This window comes from Vidua chalybeata, chromosome 3 (assembly GCF_026979565.1).
Source record: "Vidua chalybeata isolate OUT-0048 chromosome 3, bVidCha1 merged haplotype, whole genome shotgun sequence".
NCBI lineage: Eukaryota > Metazoa > Chordata > Aves > Passeriformes > Viduidae > Vidua > Vidua chalybeata.
Window position 1 is genome coordinate 15,694,223 of NC_071532.1, and position 26,740 is coordinate 15,720,962.

At 36.1% G+C, this 26,740-nt stretch overlaps 1 protein-coding gene across 20 annotated transcripts in view; it reads left to right on the forward strand.

Annotated features, from left to right (window-relative positions):
* The window catches only part of SMYD3 (SET and MYND domain containing 3), a 375,697-nt gene that overhangs the window by 302,119 nt on the left and 46,838 nt on the right, over positions 1-26,740 (forward strand). For all 20 annotated transcript variants that reach the window (XR_008429812.1, XM_053937663.1, XM_053937662.1 and 17 more), the window contains 3 exons: positions 187-289; positions 6,869-6,979; positions 25,249-25,336. Coding sequence is in view for 19 of the 20 variants with exons in the window: in XM_053937663.1 (XP_053793638.1) it covers positions 187-289; positions 6,869-6,979; positions 25,249-25,336 (302 nt within the window). In the remaining variant the exon portion in view is untranslated. The remainder of the gene's footprint in view (positions 1-186; positions 290-6,868; positions 6,980-25,248; positions 25,337-26,740) is intronic.

The following is a 26,740-nucleotide window of genomic DNA, read 5'->3' on the forward strand; positions in this document are numbered from 1 at the left end:
TATAAATCTTCTAAGCATTCATTTTCCTCCCTAACCAAAAGCAGCTGATTTAACAGGGAATTTATTTGTTTCGTGACTTAATTGCTCGATACTTCAGATATAATCATGTTAGCTACTTTCAAATGATTAAAGGAAATGGCAGTTGAGACTCCTCTGAGATTTTTTTCTTGCTTTCACCCCTCACAGTATGTCTTTACTGAACCACAGCTGTGACCCAAACTGCGTGATTGTTTTTGAAGGATACCAGCTTTTACTTCACTCTGTCCGAGAGATCCAGATTGGTGAAGAGGTAATTAACTTGTCCTCCCTTCCATCACAGACACCTGCAACAATGACATCTCCCTAAATAAATTCCAGACTGCTGGGCCACCAGCTTAATATTTTGATGATATATTGATGCCACTTTCTAGCACATAGCTATCAGGGGGAAAATGATAAATAGAATCATCTCTTCACACTGCCTGGGCCCCATAATCATTACTTCTCATAAATCACTAGCAGTCTTGATAAATTCCTGTTCCTCCTTTGCTCCTCTAGGCACTTCATTTTGTTTGTATTTGAGTGTCTTTACCTTGATGGGAACACTTAAAATATTTCTGAGTGGAATGCAGTGTTCCCTAAGTCATTGGAACAATAACATTTTTCAGGTGGCAACTGTGCAGTTGTAGTAAACCTTTCATTGACAGTGAAAGCAGCAAAACAAGGTTTGTTTTCTTGTCCATTTCACTAATAAAGACTTCAAAATATCCTTTTCAAGAGATTTGTGATTTGATCTAAGGTGTTCTCCACTTTATTTTTACAACAGCACTTGTATTGATTTGAAAATAAGCATTTGTGGCTGGAAATCAAAAAAAAAAAAAAAGTGTTTTGTAGCAATGCAATACTGAATTTGCTTAATAAGACCTGAAAAGAGATGTGTGCATATATGCAATTTCAGATGCATCAATGACCTACACAGTCCTAGCTGTTAGTCATTTCAAAATCATAACCTAATGTAGATATGATTCACACCTTTTCTTAAAACTCTGTGAATATGAACACCATACTTATTTTGATTTAGACACAGTATTATTTACCTCCCTATGAAGTTTCTTCTTATTTACTGTATTCTTTCTCAAAGATAGCAGGGCATCAAAGTAAGTAAATGGTAAAAAATTGGTTTAGGCCATCAAAATAAGTAAGTGGTAGAATATTTTTTTCAGTGAAACATTGTTAAGAACCAACAGAAATGTTTTTACATACTTACCTTTTTGCCAAGAGAAAAAGGTATATTACTCTTTATATTACATATATTACTCTTTCAGGAGTAATATATGTTTGTGGAGCTATTAATTATAGACATTTTTCATTTCAGCATTCTTGTTTAAGTGTTATTATAGACACCTTCCTTCTATTTTATCCATAAACCATAACTTTCTTCTTGGCTTCCCAGTTCACTAAGATGGGTTGCTTATTTAAAAATACAGTAGATTTTAATGTCTTACCAGGCAGAAAATGGGCCTAAGGCTTAAGAAGCAAAGTAAAGCTACAAAGTCAGTATTAGGTTAGATCTGTTATGGGAAGAGGAAGGGAATTAAAATTTTTGTGAGGGTATGTACAAATCAGCAGTTCAATATTATTGTCAGTACCTATTTACTTTTCCTTATACACAACTTGTACCACTTTTGATTTTGTGTTCTGCATAATGACTTTGGTGCAACTTTCCACACTGCCTTTCTGCTCGCCTGCTGCGGGGTGAGCTCAGTTTCAGTAATAGCCAGGTACTGAATTTACAAACATATGTATGTGAAACTGTATCATCTGTTGTGTGCTGAGTTTTAACTTATATTACAGATGTCATGATCTGAGCTAATGAAGATACATGTTAGGGAGGAAACTGATTGGGTTTTCTGAATAAATTGGGTGCTCTGAGATGGTAAGATGAACATTATTTCAAGTCATTAAACAAGAAAATTATAATCACTAGAAATTTTCTCTTATCCTGTTCAAACTTACACTAGATGCAGACAGAATGAGATCCTCTATAAAATAATTAATAGAAATTAAGCATTAAGATTTATCAGAAATAAGAAGCTAAATAGCTAGTCAAGCTCAGATTAGTAGAAGAGGACTATTCTATCCATAAAGGAATATAATTTTGCACATTTGTAGTGCTTTCTGTCAGAGCACACTGCAGCAGTTTACTCATGCGAAGGAGCTGTTGACCTCCTATAATTTCAGGGAAAAGAGAGACATGATCATCTCAGCATTCTGAACTTTGCTTCCAGCATCTCGGAACTATTATAACACCTTTTTGCTCTTCAAGATAATTGCAGAATTACAGAATGTTTAGAGTTGGAAGGAACCTCAAAGATCATCTTGTCTTTGCTGTGGGCAGAGACACCTTTCACTACAGCAGGTTGCTCAGAGCTCCATCCAACCCAGCCTTGAACTCTACTAGAGATAGAGCCCCCACAACTTCTCTGTAATGTTGACTATGACAGTTTTTATAACTTTAGATGATGGTAATTTGACAGCATACAAATTGCAGCTCTTCGCAAAAATGAAATTTAAATGCTGCAAAGAAAGGTGAGATATGGGGAAGGATTATAAAAAAGCAAAAATTATTAATCTAGAGATCATGAGGGCTCCTTTACTGGTAAAGTAGCCTATCAGCTAGTCTTGTCAAAAAGACAAGTAGCCTGCTCTTAAGAGGTCTTCATCATTTCCCTACCCTTAAGTAACTGCTTCAACAAGCATCAAGATGTGTGCTATAATTTCAATTGACTTTTTGTTAGTTGCTGAGTCTACCTGGTGTTTTGCAGGCAGACATGCAGCATGATGATGGTTTCACCTCCTCTCCAATCAGAAGTTGTATGGCTTCAAATCAATTAGTCTTGCTGGGAGACAGAATGGATTAGCTGAGGTGCAGTTCTGCTCCAAAATGGGTGCTTTTTTTCTCACCAGCTTCAGAGTTCAGTTAGAGCAAATTTGTATCTTTCTTCAGAATATCGTATAACTGACTGTACCTTACAGAGCAACATTTTTTTAAATACTGAAAACAAATAACAATTTCAGATGATGAGCAAATAAATCCATTTTCATGATAGATTTCAACCAAGTTATATAATGTTTTTGTTACTGTAGTTCTGTGGGAAGTTTTGTATCTGTGTATGCTTGACACATTACATTTTGTCCCATTTAAGTTTTTGGAAACAAATTTTTCCTTGAATTAGAAAGTGTGCTGGTTTTCTACCACTACAGAAAGCATTTTGGTCTTATATGCCAAAACAGAAAGAATGCAGACTGTTAAGCACTTCTATAACTCTGTCTCAGGAACAGATTTCCATACACAACCCTCCCTAAGATTCTGAGACCCATGATTGCAAAACCAAGAATATTCCCTTTTTTTTCCCTGCCACTAGTATTGAAGTACTTGATTTTAAATTTTTACAGAATTTTCTGTCTAGAAATGTTGTGGCCTATATTCTGTTACCAAAAAAAAAAAAAAAACCACACCAAAAAAAAAAAAAAAAAACCACTCAAAAAACAAGCCAAACCAAAAAAAACAGCAACAACAATAAAACCTCACATAAATTAAGTCCACTGTATCGTGGCAGTACTGGAAAATTGTGTCTACCTCAGTTGGCAGATGAGGAACATGAGAAACTAACCATCATATCCATGATTTCTGTGTCAGAGCAAGAAGCAGGACTCAGACCGTGTTGTACTTCTAAGGAGAAAGTCTTAAGAGTCAATAAGTCCCATGGCTGTTAAATAATTTCTTGCCTTCATAAATGTTTTTAATATATATTCTCCAGTTTGGGGGGAAAAGATTTACTGCATTCTTTATAAACTATGCAATAAAGAGGCAAGCTTTGGTCACTTGAAGTAATGTTTTAATTAGTAGCATACATCCCACATGCAAATACCATTACGACAACCTTTGATAAATGGCCACATTTCCTAAATATGTACAAGTTAAATGAGCCTTGCATCTAATGAAGTGATCCAAAATTAAAGCAAGGATAGAAGAGAGACTTGAATACAGAAACTTTGTTTTTAAACAATTAAATTATTAGTATAGATTCAGTCACTGTTAGGTTGATCATGTTTCTAAATATTCTAGTTATATTTTACCGCTCAGTCTGCCAGCTACAAACATTTTTTCTCTTATGGATTTCTTCTGGCAAGGCTGGGAATTTGAACCTGGGCAAGAAAGACCCTAAGTTGTTAAAATGCTAAAAGAAGAGATAAATGTGATGAAGCCTCTTCTCCTCTTTCTGTTCAGTCATATGTTTTAATCCAGAGCATGTTGTTATATGACTGTTTATATCCACAACTGTTTGGTAACCTCTGAAAAAGAAATGTCTTTTTTGAAACTTCTTCCTACCCCCGTGGTTTCTGCAACATAAATGAAAAAAGGCAAGGGGAGGGAACCAAAAAACATGAAGAGAGAAAGGGATGAAGCCTGTAGGCTGGATAGGTAAGATATATTTGGTGTTGGCTCTGTGTTTATTTTGCAGTACTATAACTAAACCCTGCCTAATGATGGTTTCAATAGTAATGACAGGGTTTAAACCATTGTCTTAAATATTTTGGCAAAGAATAGACTAATCTCACATGATTTTTTTTCCCCAGAAGATTGCTACTGTCTTGCACTGTGTCTGAACTTGGTTAAATCCTTTTTAGTGCTGGATGCCACCTGAACCTAAAGCCCAGCAGGACATGAGTCAAAACCAGAGATGTTTATGCAGAGGACAAGAGAGAGGGAACAGCTAGTGTGTGAAATGATTTTGACAGAAAACACTTTTGAGTTGCAAGGAGACATGAAGATTGGGAGGCTTTTGATGGGAGAGCGAAATTGGGTTTTAAATGTTTGAAGGATGAGGTTAGGACTGCAGCTTGGATGGAAAATGCTTTGTGGGAAGGAAGGGAGACAGATCTTTCCTACCACACCAAGGGGGGGATGCTGATTAGGACCAGCTGTGGAAAGAAGCGAGGACAAAGTTGTTGGGGTCACTGAAGATGTTTGAGAAATCAGAGTAGGGCAACAAGGACTGTTAACTTGGGAAAACAAGTGAATACAGTTGGGAAAGGTGTAAGATAAGGCTAAAGGACAGATCTGAGACTGGCATAAGGATGAAATCATCTCATTGTACCAAAAGTGGCTATGCAAGGACCTAGAATTTATGGCTAGAAAACAGGTTTAGATAATCAGGTGTTGAGAATAAGTCAGGAAAATTATACTCATGCTGAGGGGTAGAGAAAAGAAGAGAAAGAGGGAATTGGAGATAATGGGACAGAAGAGAAAAAGCTTGGAAGAAAAGGATCGAAAATAAATAAGCAGCACAATTTCCATCCATTCACTGCAGAAAGATCAGAGGGAAGCCTCTGGCTCCCATGTAAAAATATTAGTACAGACTGTTCTGCTGTAAGCCAGTAGTGGTGAAACTAATCCTCTCTTGGCTCAGACATGCACAATCTGGGACACAACAACATTGTATAGAATTCTAAACCTAACAAAGTTCTCACACTTTCTAACTTTTGACTAATTGTGGAATTTTAATTTGTCTCTTTCATTAATTATACTATTAATCTTCAATTATGAGGCCATATTTATTTTAAATGCTTGACTTTGCGATCTCAGTAGACTTCTTTTGACACAATCCTCCTTCAATATGTAATCAAATTACACTGTAATATTAAATGAAAAAAAATGCAGGCATTGTTTTAGTTGCTTGTTAATTGCTTATTCAATTAGGATGCTCACTAATTTGCAAAAATGCAGGTTCTTACAATGGATTTCATGGTCATTAATAAAATTGGTCAGGTTTTCCTGTAATTTCTTTGAATGGACTCTCATGATTTAACTGAAAACCATGTGAAAATTCTCCCAATTAGTTGAAGTGTCTAGGCTCAGGATGAAATAACGTGACCTGATTTTTTTCACCTCTGACTCCTCTGGAGTGTTTCAAAGTGTGTTGGGCGTATAGTGTAATCACTGAATAGCATGTGACTGTATGCTAGTCTGAACTGAGCTGGTTTTTTATTATATCTATTTCCTTATCATTAGTTTGTGCCCGTGAAGATCTTTAAACATTTCAAGAACTCTACAAATGGTTAGCCCTGTAAAATTCTTTCTGGCAGGCGTCAAAGTGAACAAACTACAGATTTCTCTGTAGTTCACTGGAATTAACTCTGTACAGTGTAAGAAGTTGAAAATGGCACAAATCTAGGCACAAATTTTATCATTTTAATAAATCTTCTTGTCAATAGTTTCAACAGCTTAGACTGCAATGCTTTTGTGCTTCCTTGTTCACAAGGGAAACATCACAGACATACTGAAAATGGGTATGGCATAAGAGAAATTATCCTCAGGCTCAAACATATATTTCCAAGAAAGTAGATTTCTTCCCTGAGAAAAAAAAAATTGTGAGATATTTGGATATTTTACAACAGTAGCGGCAAATACACAGTTAAGCTCTGGAGCTAGACAGAAAATGAGATTTCATGCACAAGGAATTCAGATACTTTATGCATAGTTTCTTTGCTATGTTTTCTTGCTCTCCTTTCTTCTTTTATTTTTCTTCCAAGTTAGGATTAAAAGTTGAAATAGTGATAATTTTGGGTGGAATTAATAATTTCAAACAATATTGATCCTGAAATGTGAAAAAGTGTTCTTCCATGGAAATTATTTTTCTCCTTTTTTCACCTTCTGAAAAAGTAGTCCATTTCTTCTAGAAAATAATCTGTTAGCATTTTATTTTATGCTGGGAAAAAATACTGTATCCAAAAAAATGTTGCCTCTGCTAATACATACACAGAAAATGGATTTTTTGTAAAATATACACACTCTTTTTTTTTTTTTTTTATGTACTGCATACAGCTCACCATCAGCTACGTTGAATCACTGATGCCTACCAGGGAACGCCAAAAGCAGCTGGTGCGCCAGTATTGCTTTGAATGTGATTGTCCACTCTGCCAGAATCAAGAGAAGGTAGGTTGAGAGAAGAAATTCTTTGCTAGTGAAACAGAATTTTCTAAGGCCTGTCAGCAGCTTTCCTTCCGTACTGTAAAAGTTATCTTTTGCTACTAATTGAATAGCCAGAATAGGGGAGAAAATTGCCTCTGCCCTCATTGGGGTTTTTGTTGCTATGAAAGACAACTCTGAATGAAAGAAAAGCAGAAAATGTTGGCATTTTTCTGTTCAAAAGAGTAATCTTGGAACTTCAACTGAAGCCAGTTGTCTGATACTACAGGAAGGTTGTGCTTATCCTCAAAATAATGTTGAATTAATTTTGCCAAACACCTGCATCAGTAATTTTGAAAAACTACCAAGCTTGTTCAGCAGTTGATAGAGAGAATGGTGAACATCCTTGGTGACTTCATAGTTTTTATGCTCTCTTACATCACAAGTTCTTGGAGGAGCAGATCAGTGGTAGTAGTAGATAAACTTTTGTTGAGTGTGATCTCTTACTAGGGTTCAGTCTAGCCTAATTTGATTATATTCTGATTTGCTTCATATTTATACAACCTTGGCACACTAAATTTGTCTCAGAGGCTGATGAGAGATTAAATGGAATAGGCAAGATGAGGCTGGCTTTATAGCAGTTTATGCACTTAGTCTCTTTTATTATATGTACAGTTGTTCTTATTTTCACAAATGCCTGTTTGGAGTGAGTCACCTGCCATAGCTAAATGTGTTCCTCTAAGATTAGAAATAGTAAGAGAGGTATTGATGAAAATGTAATTCCAAGGAGCATAATATGATTCAAATAACAGCTATGCAGAAAAAAAATGAGAAAAATAAAACCCTAAAGTTCAAGCTGTAACATATGCTTTGATTCATCAGTAGGCAGTTCAAAAAAGAGAACACAGAAAATTTCAGGCTTATGACATAATGCTAAATTACTTCCTGTCCGTGTCGGCATTCTGTGCTTGATAAAAGCTGCTGCAATTCTACTTGGAGGCAGTGAAGTGAAGACCTCTTTTTGTCTTTCTTTTAAAGATGGTCACTCAAGTGCCATGAAATATTGGATTAGTTTTAGGTAAATGACATCCTCACAGATGCAATGATGATTAAGAAAAATAAGCAGGATAAAGAGTCTTCAAGGATTGCTTAATAGTTTGTAAAAGGGTAGGTAAGTGGTATGAAGACCATTCAGCATGTGAAATGTTTTAGGAAATAATATCCCAAGGCTGGTGTATGTGTCATTGTAAGAATCAACATATAGCATCAAAAAATACTGTAGTGAAATTATATGTGCATATATTAATGAAAGCAATACTTTCATACATAAGTTGAAATTAATTAATGGTTTTTTTCTTTTTGAAAATATGGTTGATGAAATTATTCAAAACATCCCTGCTGAAAAAGCGCTGATACTGAGCGATTTCCAAGTCATCTTAGAAAATTTTTAAAAAGCAAAATCTTTGTCAATATGATAGGCAACAGCTGTAACTTTGGGTCATCAAAAGTGGCAGAGTCAATATTGTGGATCAATATAGTCAGCTAAAAGTAAATTCCCATATTACCACATTGTTTTGCAGAAAAAAAAGATAGTTTAGTCAACAGCAATTCATCTTGTGTACCTTTCTTATAGGTAAAAATGCAAATTCCAGAAATGCTTTATTCATTCAAGTACATTCTCGTGCATTGGGGACTTTTTTCACTTGCAGCCATCTCATTAAAAAAACTAGACTCCTTTTTGAAATCTCATTTTTAGACACACAAACACTTGTAGAGCTTGTGTTACTCCCGTCTTGCTGAGTGTGCTTGCCAGCTGCTGAACACAGTGGACTAGTGACAGCTCTCAAGATGCACACATCAATTTATAGTAAAGTTTTAAGTCAAGTGATTTGTACTGTAGGTTTTATTCTACATCTTTTGTAATGTTTTAAAAGTGATCCTGCAAATCCCCTGGGAAATATATGTTACAAGTTTATATGAAGAGCCTATAAACCTTATGTTTATTTGTACTTAGTAACATGTATCTTTATTTATTCATATTTATAAAAACACTTGGAAAGATAATTATCAATGAAATTTATGTTTCCTGCTGTATTTTTGAAGGCTTGTTCATTTAGTGTTAAATGCCTGAGTGAAAAAGGAAGATGGTATCAAATTTCTGTTCTCAGGGCAGCTACTGACTGCAAGTGACCTTGGGAAATTTGTTTTATTCAAGAGCAACTTTTGTATTTTCTAAGATCTAACCCTTATTTTTCATAATTGGTAGGAAGCTACCATTTCAATTGGAGCTCAACAGGTTTTTGACTAGAAAACAGATCAGACTGTCTGTATTGGGGATCATTTTTGTGAATGTTCTGTGAAGCTCTGGTTTGTGCAGTCTCTACAAATGCAGTGAGAAGAGAATTTATAGCTAATTTATACTTCTGCTGAGCATTCTGGTGCCCAAAGGATAATAAAGAAAGCTGCTGTATTTTCTTTTAGCTTTATGTGATGGATTTGTTTAAATGAGAATAATTCCTCAAAGTAGAATGATCTGGGGTTTATTTGTATGCTTTGTGCCTCCCTCATACCGAGAGCAAAGACAAGCACCTGATTCATACTGTCTTCAGTAGAAATCCGTGAAAATTGGAATGGATAAAAGAGGTTAAAGGAATGCCTTGAAGTAAAATGCCTACTCTTTAGACAGATAAATTATGAGATAAATTATGAGATAAATTATGCTTCTCCATGAAATATATAAAAACACAAAATCAAGACTGACATGATTGCATTTCTGTGCTAGCTGACATGGATAACCAGAGTGCAGTTACAACACTGCCTAGATGTGCCCAGTTCCCCTGCACAATTGTCAGAATCTGAGACTCTAATAGCTCAGATATTAGAGAGGCAAAGGCTATATTTTCAAGTGTCATGAAATGGGCTGCAGCCCAGCCACAGGGACACTTGCTGAAGCCGAAGTTACTGAAGTTTAGCATCAACTGATGCACACTGGCACTCACCAGACCAAGAGAAGAGTTCCACAGCTGAGCAGTCACAATGGCACTGCGTGCAAAATGAGAGGAAATGTTCCTCAATGGTCACTGCTGGTGAAAGGACTTCAAAGTGAATCTTTGCTATACAGTAGTAGCTCTTTATCTTCCTCTCCAACTGTGAGTGCAGCCATGGAAAAATCTAGGTGCATAGCTGCTATCAAGGATGAGAAAACATAGAAGCAAACAGTGGCAATAGCTGAGCTGGGGATCTTAAATAATTTTTGGTGCCTGAGCCTCAAAGTGAGCTGCATTTTAATTCTAAGGGCATACTATAATGCTGGCCAGTGTCTTTTAGCAGCTGGTCAAGCAACTTGGCAAGTACTGTAAGCTGGTTTAGATAAGATTGAGGTGAATGTTTCAGTGGTTCAGTTCCTGACAAATTAAATGGCACTAATTACAAATCTAATCAAGACTTCTGTCCAAAGTTAGAAAAAACAAATGAGGAGCTAAAAGAGGGGGAAAAAATATGTCTTCCTAAAACTCATTCATAGAATACTTCCTGCCTATACTTTAAGTTATAGCTACTGTATTGTCTTCAGTTCATTGTATCTTTGACAGCTTTACACATTATTCTTTGCTCCATTTTAAGATCAATCTCCACTGTAATTCAGGAATGTGTGCCAAGCTGAACTCTTGGCAACATATGACTATTCCAGCACATAAAAGCCCCTTCCATTAATTATAATTAAAGATGGGTTTACATTGATGACAAACATTTTAAATGAAGAGCAGCTTTTTCCACAGTCATGAGCCAGGGAATTGTTCATGTTGTACATCTTCAGCCAAGGATTTCAGGGACATTTGTGCTTATAGAATGGTTTTGTTATGAGTCGTGTTTCTCTTTTGGAGCCGGGATTTAATATTTTAGTCTAGCTTGGTTTTTGGAAAGCTTTTATTTATTACAAGGTCAAAAGCAATGGACTTGACTCTGAATAATTTTTATATTTGGCCAGTGTTTGAGAGTTGCCAAAGTTAATAACAACATAATGCCAGTAAGCATGTTATTCCTTTAATAATTTTTTTTGCTTTGCAAAAAGTACTTCCTTATATTGCAGCCTGAATTTTGGTAGAGGACATCACAAGTCCAATTTCCAACTCAAGGGCTCTCAAAATCAGGTCACCTGAACAGCAACCAAGCTATCAATCTCAACATAAAAATACCACCTGCAATTCTTTGCCTGTTATTACATATATCCACCAGCTCTTTTATAAACCCACACCACCCCAAATAAGTTCCTGAACCTGAAGTTTTTACACTATTTTTCTAGCAGAGGGAACAACACAACTGTAGATTAGAACTTCATCAAATGTAAGTAAATTGATCAAATTAGTTGCTACAGCATATGTCTGTGATTGATCTGCCTCACCAGGTTTCCTGAAAGAAAACTTGAAAACTTGAATATGGCCAAAGATATATTAAACAACATTTTCACCTTTGATATTCATGTTTGTTCTTAGCAATACCTTTGAAGAATATGTGCTTAAATTACAGAGGCACTGTTACATGAAGAGTATTATTATTGACTCTTGTTTTTAATTAGGATGTATAGGCTAGATCACTGTACTGGTGTTAGTACAAAAATGTCACCCCTCCCTCAGGGATCATAGATTTAGGAAACAGGAAACACAAAATTATATGTTAAGAAGTGCCTTTTAAAGTTGCTGAATTGTGAAGTTCCATAAATTTGTGTCCCAGTTTTCCTAATATTTATTTATTTTTGGACATTTACATTCTCACTAAGTTTCTCAAGTAAAATATGGAAGACGAGACCTCCAAATTAATTTTAAAAATGAAGCCTGGGAAGCAAGGATTGCTGAAAACAAGTCTCTTTATACAGCTAACTGAACATAAAACCCTTTGATCGAAGAAAAGACAAAACTAGGAGCATCTGTTTCTCTAGTCACTATTCTAAAAAACTTGCCAAGTGCCAACGTACCAAACAGTGTGTTAAAAAAAAATTATCAGGATTGTGTTCCAACAGAATCCTGGTGTAATTCATTTTCCTATCAAAATACAGAGTTTGCAATAGTTAATTGCAGAAATTTTTCATTCTTCATCTTTTTTGCTACTTTGCCACTAGAATTGCCTTTGAAGCAGACTACAGGATTGATATCAACCCAGAGATCAGTCAAGTTTCACCCACCTACTCTTCCAGCCCAATGTCAGTATAAGCAGTGCCTACAAAAGTCAGTGGCAGTAATTGGAGCTCGCTGGGACACAATGCTCTTTCTCTCCTTAGGTGGCTGGTTATTTCTTCCCTCTGGCAAGGCATTTGGTAGTGACATAAACCCTGGATTCATTCCTGAAATCCAGCAGTCAGACTAACACTCTTCTGTTTCTTTCAGAGATCTTACCCTCTTGGGATGGATTTCCAAACAGCCAAGGACAGAGGGCTTTTATTTTTCTAGTGCCAAAAATGACAGTAAAAAACAAGGCAGTCACTTCTAATTTCTGCAATCTCTTGTTCATTAACAAAGGCATCATGTCTTCAGCTTCTTAGCATTTCTTACATGACTTCTGAGGCTCCTTCCATCTTTCAACATTGTATTTTTTTTTCCTCTAAAGTACAGTTCCAAAGACAGTGGCAAATGCACTGTGATCATTTTTCCATGACAGCTTGCCTATCCTAATTGCTTTGGGACTGCCTCAGTGTGCTCTGGTCACCACTTGGCAGCATCCAGCTGGAGCTCACTTGGATTGTCAAGGTCATGAAAAAGATCTGGCTGTTCTTATAAATAGACATGAGTTGAAAGATGTATGTAAAGTCTTTGCCTTTTCAGGAGATCCTTAATAGGGCAACCTGTATCAGTTTGGTCCATCAAGTTCCTATTTAAAGCAAACATAGAAGCTGGGAGTGTGGCACCCTCCTGGGAGTCTGGCCTTCTACTCATCTCAGTGGAGCAGAATCTCATTCCTTTCAGATCCAGCCATCTAATAGGAAACTTAAATCTTCTGACAGGTGTTTTAAGGAGAAACACTTTTTTTTCCAAGGGAAGAGAGGGCATTCTCATCACTTTTTTAGACTGTTGCAGCTACATTTAAATGCCTGGATCCTTCTGGATCCATTCTTTCTGGATATCGAACTTCCTTGGGAATGTTAGAATTAGCTATTACTGGTAGGATTTCTTTTTTCAGATGTCATTCCTATAGCAGTCACTATTTGATGTCTGCTGAATGACAAGCAGAAATAAGAAAAGTGTCGCTTCCGATTAGCAATCTAAAATGAACAGAATATTTGGAGAGAAACATCCACATAAGGATATATCAGAATATAAGAATAGATTAGAAAAATCACTTTCCAAATGCCTTTTCCTGCAATGATTTTGGAGAGACGTTTTTTTCCTAAATATGTATAGAAGCCAGTCATTGCATTATCTGAACTTGAATCTTTGAATTCTTTCGCTGGGGTTCCTGTAAGGTCCTGTTATGTTTCAGCCTGTCAAGGTGGTTTCAATAACAGTAGTACTCTAAGGATTAATCTTGATTTTGGATGCTTTTTCTTGATCTTTTTATCAGTCACTTTTTTCTATTTTGCAGTATGTTCGATCTTTTAAAATTCCCATTAATTAGGTCATTTGATTGAAATATAAGTTTCAATTCAGATCCCATAAGTCATTAACAGAAAACAAAAAAGGATGTTACAACTTTAAACTGCAGATTTCTGGACTGACTGAGTTTTGATTTTCTAGACGCAAAAATCTCTCTGGTTGAAGGTTGTCCACTTTAGACAAAATAATATCTGCATCAGAGCCAGAATGACATTTTTTCTTAGCTGTTAGAGCAGACCCTGTGGGGTAAGGGAACCCCACAACTCTCTTAGTGCTTCAGGTGGTGGGTGAGATTCAGGTGAGTCCAAGATGTGTACTGTATCTTTTGTGTAGATTTCTGTTCCAAATCAAGTGAAAATAGGAGCTTGGATCTTTTCTTTTGAAGTGTATATTTTAATGAGCTATGAATTTTAAAGAAAAAGTAGAAGAAAGTGAGTGGAAATACCTTTTTCTCATTGGTTCTCTGGATGTAATCAAAATCCTTTCTGAGAGTAAATCAATTTATCATTTACCTTTAAAAACTCAAACTAGGACAGCAAAATTGTATGGGCTGACCCACTGCATGCTGTATATTTTGATCCCTTCATTTTATTGTTTTGTCTGTTCTTAGACTCAGCTTTTGAGATAACTAACTCTTTTTACTCTGTGCAGTCTAAAAATCTACAAAACAGTGTAGCTGTGATTCTGATACTGCCAATTTTATAAATAATAGCAACATTAAAGTCAACAAATAATCTGAAATCACACCAACATGGAGGAAGAAAAGAAGGTGGAAAAGTAGTCTACTGTTTATCAGCAAATTTGTGAATTACTTAAAATAGGACACAATTTTATTAGCTCATTGATTTTTTTTGCAATATGTCATCTTTAAGTAATTCCAGCTAAAGGTTTTGTCTTTAAGTCATTCCTTGTTGAAGACATTGTCTTGAAGGTATCACCCAATACTACTTCATAGGAACCTTTTTTATTCTGAATCAATGTTTTCAACTATGGTTCTTATGATTTTCCTTCATATAGTGCATTATGTGTCTTTCTCTTCAGATTCTGAATATGCTTTCTGCATACTCCAAATTTCTGGTTCTTAATGCCATCCTGATTGTATACTATATACTTTATGGTGCTTGGCAATTTGTCTTTTGTTTCATTTTTTCTTAGCCAAAAAGAAAAAAAATTGTCCTGATAAATCTTACCTTTCTTACAGTGTATTTTTTCTGACTTCACTTACTGTCCATACAATGCTTGGAAATCACTAGAAATAAATGCTGCAAATATGGTAGGTGTAAATGCTTGGTAAAGATTAGCTTCATTGCAGTGCCTGTTGTCCCAGTTTGCTGAAAATTCCAATCAGAGGAGATGAATAATGGCTGGTTGTGTTAAGCAGGTTTGTGCACATTGAGCCCATAAGTATGCCCATGGTTTTACCTTATATGGGTCAATAATGGCTTTAAAAAGTCTGGGAAAAGCTTAATCTAGTGCTCCTGACTTTAATTTGGTAATCTACCCATCATTAAATCTATGAACTAAACCATTCCCTCTCTTGGAAGAACAGCATATTCTGTGAACCTTTTCACTGTGATCACTTTTTTTGTGGTGGACATGTACCTACACTGGACAAACACAGATCCGAATGGGAAAAGCAGTATTGTATGCATATGTATGTGCAAAGGTACATGCATGGAACATGCAAGGACAGTTTTAAAGATTTTTCCTATTTCATGAACAATAAATTCCACGTCCAGTACATGGTGGGGGTTGTTTTCTTTTGCTGCTATTTGTTTTGTGACCTTTGTTAGGTAATGTGAAATAGGTAATAGCTATTTCATATCTCCCTTCATAAATTAGATGCTGAAATGCCCATTATACAAGTAAAATCCAAAAAAGATGAGTTATTCTTTAATATATCTCAGTATGAAATTTAGTAAAAAGGCTCACATTGCTGTTTCCCATGCCACATTGTGAAAGTGCATCTTTCACTCTAGGCTTATTTAAATTAAGAGAGATGGCTTTCCTGCCAGCTGCCTTTAAGCTTCTAAACACTCTTTGCAAGCCAAATTTTATTTTTCAAATACTGATTGACTGATTTAGAATCCTGTGGCAAGGTCATCAGGTATCATGACTTCATTCTAATTGCTTTTTGACAGTGTAATAATTCAACATTGAGGATCTGGCTGAATTTGTAGAAAGCACCATAGGTTGAGAAAGACAGAATCGTCCTCTTCAGTGCCTAAATCAGTTCCAGTCCTTAACTAATATTCTCTGAGGTGCATTAAAGCAAGAATGAGCTCATTTGAATAACAAGGAAGCCTATAACTTTTGAGACTGTAAAACTGCAGACTAAAAGCTTTGGCTTGAAAAATTGCTATGATAAGCAGTGTGCCATATCAAATTCTTGCCATAATTTCATTCATGTCACAACAATGCAATAACTAAAGCTGTAGTTAAAAATTTTGTATTTGTGAGCTCTGTTCTGAGACAAGAAGAGAAACTTTTATGTGTGTAGGAGCCGGCAGGCTTTAGAAGGCTGTATGTACTCCAGCCACAAGAGTTAATAGAGGATTGTGTAATTTTTTTTACCCGCTGCAGGATGTCCTGCTGTTTTCCTTGGGATTGCTCAGTGTATATTATGGAAGACGTTGATTTTACCATAAGCAGTGGTTTGAACTGGGGACTGTAGTAAAACAGTGTATCACAATTCTGCCCAAGATTTATCTGAACACCATCATTAAGAAAAATATGTTGCTGCATCATATTGATTATGGTATGAATCTTTGTCTTAGTGTAGGATAGAAACTAAAGCGCCTGCACTTCCTTTTACAATATCTAGACAACAAAATTTTCACTCTCAAAGTATTTCTAGTGTATAGTTTTATGTAAAGCTTGCATCATTCCCATGCACAAAAGAAATCCTTCTGAGCTTTGAGTGCTTTAGATATGATTCCATCTACTATCTAATAATACAGTAGTTTCAATCTCTAGACATTTTGTGTAGTGGAGAATGATACTGTGACGTTCTGTAGCTACTGCACTATTTGGTTAAAGAAGGTGGGGGTCCATATGAAGTGAGCTGCTTCTCCCTTGCCATGAACCCTGATCTGCAAAAGAAATGTTACAAAGAAAATATTGAGGGAGCTTTTTGGAAGGACAGCACTCATCCATCTTACTGGGAGAAATATGTTAGGACAGTTTGTCTGTTTTCAAGCAATGAGTGAAGTACTTAGAGGAGAGTACTTATCAGGACATAAAGAAATAGATTACTTGTACTGTGGACTCTTTTGGAAAATTGGAAATCCAGTGTAGATTGTGTAACACCAAATTATGTTGATGCATCAGGTCCCATGAACAGTTTGAGGTAAGTCAAGATATCTAATTTTCAGTACAGGTTTTGTGATGTAGGCTGCCTCTCCTTGCTTTGAGTTATCTTGGCCCATTCCCATTAAATGCTGTGGCATGTAAATACTTCTAACACTGGCAGTCAACAGGAGCCAGCTGCACGGTAGCTATCCAAACAATAAATAAAGGCCCTGAGAAATATTCAAGGGTGTTACAATAGTTACCATGGCCTTATGACATTTTAGAGAATGTCCTTTTCACTTTCTTTCATATTTTTTTGTGAAAATGACTAAAGTGTTCATAATACTGAATCGGAACAACAGAGTTCTAGAAAGATACTGGAAACTGTTTCAAGTGCTTGTTTACCTTTTGGAGTGTTTCTGGCTGTTTCCCTTAAACCTTTTAAGAACCTTTACTGTTTAAATTGGTGTTAGTCAGGGGACAGTCAATAATAATTCTCCAATACATAATATTTTTAAAGTATTTGCAAACCTCTTTGATTATATTAAACTAATATTAATCTAGTCATAAGTCAAATATGTTGGCAAAATTCTAGAGGAGGAAACTTCAGGTATAGTGCTCACTCAGGGAGCTGCAGTTGTAAAAAATGAACTCAACCTCCTTTATTTATGACCTTAAAAATCTTGGGAGACTGGAGAGTGTGGATTTGAGTACTGATGCTAAATATTCAAGAAGCATACTAGTGAGTTAGGAACCAGTTTTTATCAGTAGTCTAGGAATTTTGAGATCCAACAAATATTTTAAGGTGTCGAGTGGATTGATCAACTATGTATGATCTTAATTATGTTGCATGTTCTTTTATAAACCATTAATTTCCTGAATTTCACACGCATTCATTCAGAAAGCATATGCTGAAGTAAAAACTATTTTTTTACATTGCAGTATGCAATGTACAGAATTACTATAGCTACAATTTCATAATGTGGTATCTCATGCATTAAGATATTAAATTATTTTGATATTAGTGTTTAAAAATAGTATCTAAATTAATGTCAGTATGTCTTCAGTGAGAACCAGTAATTCAATGGGTACAGTTCTTCAGATCTCTAAAGCATATATTGAACTTCACAAGTAACTGTGCTTCTACTTAGTGAAGTATTTAGTCATTTGCATAGATATTAGCTTCAATGGGATTTACATATGCTTTTAAACTTAAGTGCATATTTCAGTGAACTGATGAATGTGGATTGGATTATACCTTGTGAATAACTAAAAATTCTGAGTATTTTGGACCTACAAATCTCTTCTGAGCCACTAAATGCACTCATTGGCACTCCATATCTCCACAGTTTACAGAATTAAGGAATAAAGAAGATTTGCCTTATAGCTGTCAGTTTGTGTGCTATGAGAGACCTAGAGATTGCCTTAACAAATGTGTAATGTCAAAGACGGTCTGTGAAATACCAGTCTCACTGTTGCTAGGGATTAGGCTGAACAGTATCCTTGCACAGGTAAATGAACTAACACAAGGGTTTGTTTTTGTACTGATGCTGGGAATTACAATGGAATTACAAATGTGGCAAGTATTTTTGGGCGATCTGGCATAAGGCCCTCTTTCGCTCCTGCTAAGCTGTAATTTCCTTTGCTTTTCCTCACTTCTGGTTTTATGTGTTGATAAGTAGTGAATTTCTATTTATTGTTCTTCCCACTATCCAATCAATTTTTATTCTGCTTGTAACCTATGCAGCTTGGATGGGAATTGTGCAGTCAGCCCTAAGCTTCTGACACAGGGAGGTTTATAAAGGCAGTGCTGTTACAGACACAAAACTCAGTCCTGTTGCTCAGCATCCTGACTGAGGTCTTGAGCCTGCAAAGTGTGTCATCCCCAGGGGCCTGGGCTGTGTGTGACACAAGGATAGCCCCTGTGCAAGTATGACTCCAGAAAGAGTAGTAGTATGTAAGAGACCTAGTTTAAATAAATATATGGTAAATTCTGGTCAAAAACCAGAATGACATACTTAACTGAAATAACTTCAGAATGCATTAAATACATGTGCCTTTCATTTGAGGAGTATCCAGGTAGCAAGATGCTATGATGTAGTTTAGCTGCTTAGCCCTGTGTATTTATTATATTTTGACAGACCTGTCTAGATACTGTTGTGCTTTCTTGCTAAGTAGCCTAGCATCCTTTTATATTGCTTTTTAAGGGAGAAAATGCTGTAGTAGTGTTTGTAACATTGTAGTAGTTTGCTTAAATTTTTATCACAAAGTGTAGATGTAATTGCAGCTTTTCTGTTTTACAACACTTGATCTGGGAGCATTATTGGGTTTAAAGAAGTTCTGTTGTGCTCTGATGTTTGAGACTAATGAAAACTTTGAGCTTTTTTTGGTATATTTTCTCTTACTACAGGAATTTATATATATGCACACTCTAAATATATATAGACTCTAGAGGTTGTTCTGACAACATATTTAAATATTAAATCACCATAATAATCAGTTATATATAATGCTTGCCAAATAATTCCAAAGTGTGTTCATAATAACCCTGTTTGTACAGTACACAGCATTTTCATGAATGAAGTGCAAAACCATTGCCAGTAAAATTAATGAATGACAAAGACTAAGAGCATAATAAACATTTCTGAGAACAGGTAAATAATATAGAGTAACTGGAATTGCTGGTAAATTGGACCTATTGAAATATAATGCACTGCCAAAGGTGAAGCATATATTCTACATCTGAAAGAAGGATCTACAGCTATGATTTATTTCACCACATTTCAGAGAGCTACAGGATAAATGTAATCATCTGAGCTACTTGCTCTAGGCTTTCTTTGTGGATAAAATAGAGAAGAATGAACACATATTGACTGTTATTCATCTGACATATTTTAGAAGCCTGCTTTAGGATAATACAAGTTGCACCCAGAGAGAGTGTTTCTTTGTCATATAGAAGAGTGGCCCAAATATCTACATTTGAGCAGATGAATCTCAGTGTGGGTGTCTGAACAGAAATGGAAAACATTGTGTTTTCCTCTGGCAAGAAAGCTAATGTGATCCTTGAATCTATATAGCAAGGGAGTCAGTAGGAAGAATTATTTTCTTCACTATAAAACATTTATGAGATTGCCCATATATCATGCAAAATACAGATGCAGTGATCTTTGAAAAGGTTGTTTAAAAATGTGTGTGTGTAAAAAAATCACAGAAATTAATAGCTGAAATGGTATTGCAGTGAAGGAAAATGGAGTATGACTCTGACAGAAATGCAATTACTATTTTCTGCTGTGTAGAATTGTGAACCTGGTAGATATCGAACTTGCAACTGTAGAGGTTAAGAATTGTTTGTCTGTTTGCTCCTCTTACCTTATAGTTTGGCTTAAATAAATCTAAGATGAATTTATCTTAGTCCCATTTAATTTTATTGAATTAAATTGACTTCTTAAAGTAGACTTGCTGATGTTAACTTTCTCTTTATTGAAAGCATCTCATTTTAATAAGTTTCCCACAGCTCTTTTTGATGTCACTTTTAAATTTCTGCATAAATATAGTAATGTTGTAGCTAAGTTGGATAATGTTAAGGGAAGGTTATTCATACTGCCCTGTGAAGGTGTTTGTCCTTTTGCACTACTTGTATGCAGGGTCTGGGGGAACCTTCATCTTGATCTCAATGCCTAAGTAGAGCACTTAAATGTGAATGGTGTGAAGAACTGCTAACTTTTCCAATATCTATACGATTTAGAGTGTTACCAGCCTGTGCAGTTCCTATGTACTTCCAGACACCAGAGCCAGTAATCCATGAAGAGCTGGTATTGATTGGGTGAGGGAATGCAGCCTGCCTAATACTGAGCAATGTACTGCACAGATTCAATATGGCATCCAGCTCTAATGTGTCTTATTTTACTCTGAAAATTCAAAAATAAAAAGTACAAATTCAATTTGTTCAGAAGCTGAAGCCCATCCCCTCCCAATAGCCTTACAGGGAACACAGTGTTGTTTTTGTCTGCAAAATAGAGGACCTTTGGAATTGCCATATGTCCCAGCTACATGACAGAAAAGACAAGGCTTCTGGTGAGGACAACCTTATGTGGGTTGCAAAGGATAGATAAACTGGTATTTGTGAACCTGGCATTATTTTTCATGGAGCAGGGCAAGGGAGCTTTTAAAACTTCAGAAATCACATGTAAATCTTGAATCATGACAGGGCTGTGTGCACTTATAATTTCATGTATTTGTAGTTCTTAATGAAGTACATTCACAAGACTGAAGGTGAGTGAATCCTCAACTGAAGCTGCAGGCTTCTATAAACCACAGCCCTCAGAATAAGAGATGAGAAATGTTTGAGTCTGAGTTTAAACTTTATCTAGAAAATGTTTCATAGAAGATGACCTCAGCTATTTTGAGGAAGCACTCAAGTGTGCTTTTTCTTATGCTATGTCTGTAGCTGCCTGCACCTGTGATTGCCTGGCAGGCCCTCATGCCCTTTTTGCTCTGAAGAATTCATGTCAGAAATTTAGTATACCTGCAATATCACAGCTTGCATATCACATTTTCTAACTGACACTTTTATTCATCTTTCTGAAACGGAAACTTCAGAAGATGTGCAGTGTCTTTACTCATTTAATGCTTTTCTTTATTGTCTAGCCTAAAACAATGAGTTACTGAGTTTACTGGAAACAAACATTCAGTAGCTCCTGCACTTTTAAATAGAATCAGAAACAGAAAATAATTATTTATGCTTTCAGTGTACAATGTATCAGAGATTTGTTCTAAAATGTCATGCCTTAATTTAAATGTATATGAGCTCCTCTGTTCTGTTCAGGTGCACATCTGTAGCTGCTTAAATTTTTAGAAATTTTTAAAAATTAAGCAAATCATATGTGATGAGCAACAATTTCTATGAAATGTTTAGGTATTTGAGGTATCTACAGCTTTTAAAGTATTAAAAGTATTATAAGTCAGAAAACTTAAAAGTTAAAGCTTCCACAAAAAAAGAGAGAACAGGGTTATCTGCTGCTGTTACATGGGATAATTATTATTATGTAGAAATAGATTTTGTGTTCAGAAAACACTATTATTATTTTCTGTGATTTCTCAGTCTTGCAGAAATATCATATCCAATCGTATTTCTTGTTAGACTTTCAATTTCTGTTTGAACTATGGTTTATATGTTTTTATCCTTTGTAAAATTGACATTTGCTGGTTACATTGCACCCTTTTAATCCATTTGTATATTTAGAAGAGCAGATATTGGTCAGGGAAAACTTTAGTCCTTCTTTTTCACTTGTCCCAGGGCAGCCTGGAAGTCCAATACCTCCTACAAAGCTTTGCTTATTTCTGCCTATGTGGGACTGGATACCTGAATACTGAAAATAGGCATATTATGAAGATGCCCTTGGACATACTTCAAATAGGAGGAATGCTGGGAAGGAGAAAAAGAGGTATAGGGGTTATTTCCATTTGGATTTTCCAGCTGACACTTCTCCCTTTTCTGAAGGGAAGTGGGAAGTGCTTCATGGTTTCCTCTCTGTGGACAATGAGAAAGGTTAAGTTTGTAGAGAGGACAGAAAATCCATGTCTTATAACTGTACTGTAACCTAAATGTGAAAGGAGAACTAGTCCTTAATCATACTTTCTAATGGTCAGGAGAGTTTTGAGGTGCAGTGTATAACAGAGGAGCAGTGGTGGGGCTGTGGGAGCACTTTTGGGGAGAGGGCAATGGTGCTTGGTGGTTAACATGTGCTTGCTTTGGCAAGAGAAATATCTTCTCCCAGAGGACATGCTGTCCATGTGGGAATCTTTTAGCAATCAGGATTTTTAATGCTGGAATCACAAAGAACAGTGATTGCTAACACTGTGTGTGAAAGAAGTGGTGCCTGAAATTAATAGGCAGGGAGCACTTTCAGAAAGTGTAAGAAACAGATGAGTAACTGGGGGAAGAGGAGTGGTGTGAAGGAACAGGAAGGAAAGAGAAGCATTCATCTGTACTTTGTAGCTTACACTCCTTTCTAAGGACAGTTCCATTAAGGATGGAATGTGTTCAGTACACTCAAATAACAGAAAAGATAGAGAGAGAGAAGTAATTCTTAGATAGAAGTACTAGAGAATGGAACAAGTGATTATTTTCAAATGCTTGTTTCTGTGGCGTCTGATGCCTGTACTTTTTTCATGAGATAATGCTTTTATAATAAAACTTCCTATCACTTAAAGCTAGAACTGCAGATCATTTTATATTTGATGTCTTAAAAAAGATTACAATCCCTCCAGGTTTCTTATTTCTCTCTCTTTTGTTAATGCTTTGTAATTAAATTATCTGGTCTAATTATTTTTTTTGGACCAAGAGAAAAATATTTTGTTCTTCTGATAAGCAAACTCTTGTGTTTAGTGTCAGAGTTAGAAATAAGGAACATAATTAGGCAGAAATTGCTAGCTCTTCCTTCTTTTTCAGAAGCCTCTTTTTTTTTTTCTTCAGCTGGTGTTCTTTTCTATAAGTGAAAAAGTCTCTCTTTATTGTTGGCAGGTCTGCACACCCGGAGGTTTGACTGGGAACATGTTCTCAAAGGAGGTGTTTGAAAGGATGTTACTCCATGGAAAGCCATATCTCCCGTAGCTGTTATAGCCATGCTCTTAGATTGAATTTAAAAATTCAATATAACTTTTAATCATATCAATTATTTTCCTAATTCCAACTCCAAGGCAGCTTTGTGTTTCTAACTGGCGTAATCATACCACATGGCCATGACTTTGAAGGTGTTGTCCAAGGGAGAGAAACAACTTACCTGGAAAAACTTATTATGCTGGAAGGCAATGTTCCCAGTGACAGCCTCCCCTTGTTGTTTTGCAGCCCCTGCTTGGCTGCCTGTTTGGAAATAACCTCCATACCTTGAAATAGAGCATTTAGGAAAGGACAGGACTTCTTTCATGTGTGAAAATCTGATGAAGAACAGTAGAAGTGTAAAATGCCAAGCTAGCTATATCTTTGCTTGTCCTTATGTCAGCCCAATCCCTAAAATGCCTCATCTTGAGAATACAGAAAATGTCTCATTGAAACCTGTGACTTAAATCTTTCCCAGAGCAGGGCATCCTGGCCAGATCCCTCCATCCTAAACTCTCATACAAAAAGGATCAAGACCATGAATCCAGAGAGGGCTGGGGGATTATCGGTCCAACAGACAGTCTCTATTCTTTACCTGGATATGAAGCCAGTGTTGACTTAACCCTATGCACTGGAGTGAAGGCTGGAACCCCCAACCTTGCCCTGCTTTATGCTGCTAATTAAATGCTAGAAGACAACAGTAACTCAAAAAGCTGCACTAGACAGAGGAAGATTAATCCCATCTGAGTGAACACTTTAGTCATTCATCCATCAGTCTTGCTATGTGCAGATTGAGCCCTAAGTCTTTGGCCTTGCTGCATAGTTGTTTTCCTTCTTTCATTTATAAATCTCTCTCAGTTCCTGTCCTTCTGAGGTTTTAGTTGCTAGGCTTACAACATGTTAGAGAAACACTCTGAATGATACTTGGGCTAGTGAGAAAAGATAACTTAAAACAATTTTCCTGTTTTGGTACCTTCTTAAATGAAAGATTTCACAGACGTCATTATTAGTATCTTATAGGCTGGATGCATTTTTTAGATCAGTCAATGAGCAGCACTTGATCCATGAAGGCATTTTAAAGAGATTGTTTCAGGTTAACCAGCTGTGTTCAGAAGTAGATGTAGTCCCACAAAAATCAGTAGAGGTTACATTGGCAGTAAGAGATTCAGTGTCCATCTACTGCAAAGCTGGAGGAGGGCTGGGCAGGTATGTTCACTGTGGTATGAGCTGGTTTGTCCTAACATTCACCTTATGCCTTCTGGTGGCAAATTCAGCTCTGCACAAAATTATTTCCAGGTGATAATTTTGATCAGAGAACTGATTGTAAGGGAAGTTTATGTTCAAAATGCAGTGGGGTCAGGCCGCCCTCCTTGTAAGGCCCTACAGGAAGGTAGGGCAACTGAGAGCAACCTCGATTTAATTTTTATTTAATCACCCCAGGAATCCACAGAGGTCTGCTGTTTCATGAAGCAGATGGAAAGATAAAGCTGCAAATTAAATGTGAAACTGAGTGCTGATTCTCGCTGTAAATTTTTTTCTGAATTTATGGCAAATGGGGAGCAGTGGCATAAGAAAATTATGCAATTCTAAGCAGTTACAGATGATGGGCTTTTCATTATCTGTAGATGATGAAAGTGGATGTACTTCTGTGATTCCTGGTGAGCATCTCTTGGTTACAAAGTGCTTGGTAAGATTTTAACACACTTTCTCTGTTCCTCTGCAGGCCTCTACACTTTAACAGTGACATCCTTTTAGCCTGTACATCTTTACTGCATATTGTCATTTTACTGGTTTTCTCATTATATGCATTTGTTTCCATTATCCAGGATGCTGAGAAATTGGCCGGTGAAGAGCATGCCTGGAAAGAAGTCAAAGATGCTGTAAATGAAGTGAGATATCCAAAATCAAAAGAAGGTATCCTTTCAGTGACAGGCTACAGTCTGTCATTCAGTTGTGAAAAGATCCCCTTAGTATGCAGTTCCTCCCTTGAGATTAGTTTCCTTACATTTGATATGATATTGATTGATATTGATATGATACATTCTTTTTATTGTAATGTTTTTTAATTCACTTGATGTTAAAAATGTGTAAAATTCTTAATTGTATTAATAATAGAGTCTCTCATTACTTGGAATGGAACTGCTTCATGGCAGGGATCGTAGCTACCAAGGACATGAAGGGATATTTTGGCTCTGATTTAGATTTCTGCTATGACATGCCACCATTTCATATAAATCCCCTTCTAGATGAAAGAAAGCTTAATTTAGAATGTTGTTAAATTCTTTTTTCCATTGAACAATGTTCAGGTTCTCATTCTTTGCACAAAAATTACAATAACAAGGAAATAATCACAGACAGGTTCACAGCAGACATTATAGCATCATTATAATAAGATATAATAATATATAATAATAATTGATAATTAAGCAAATTGAATGAAATGATCTTGCACTAATAAACAGAACTGCAGTCTAATGGCTGTCATGTAGATATTCAACCCAATTAAAGAAATTAGTGAACAGCAGCAACCAAGATGAGCAGAAGAGAGGTGGAGATTTTTACTGGAATATTATGGGTTTATTCATCTATTTCTTATCTTGGTCTATTCAGTGGAATTTCCCTGACTGGGAATTTGGCCTATTGTGGCAAGATGCCTTACCATTTTGAGAAACATGGGCTTTCTGTCAAGCTAGAAAGAATTTAATCTTCCCGTACTCCTTCTTGGCAGCACAAAAAACAAGTTTGCATAGTGATATTTCAAGCTGGAAACAAGTGTTCACACTTTTTACAGTAACAAAACACCCAACCCATTACACTGAGTTTGATTCTTTCTCATCCAGAGAGATTATTTTTTTACCAAAGGGGAAACAATCATCTCACCTTGTTTTAATCTCACATAGTTTCTAATTTGTTTTAAGTTCCTCTGTAGTCACTGGATTGAAACAGACAGTACTAAAATAGATCTTCAGGGCCTACGTTTCAACCTGCATGTGAAATTATATATGCAACCCAAAGGTGCAGTAACTCTTAAACTATGGAGTCAGAATACTAGTCCTATTTAATGTTCCTGTATTAAATTGCAGGAGAAATTGCATTAATGTAATTTGCGAGTGTCTTTAATTAAGATTACTGATTTAACTGATACTTAAAAATTAATCAAATGCACGATAATAAAAGGCATCAGAACTGGTTGGAAAAAATCTATTCTTGTTATCTTTCAACTTCTGTTCTCAGTCATGCACTATTTGAAACATGTCATCTTTGCTTCCACTGCACCACAATACCAGTGTTAACTGACATGCAGTGGCAAGTGCAGTA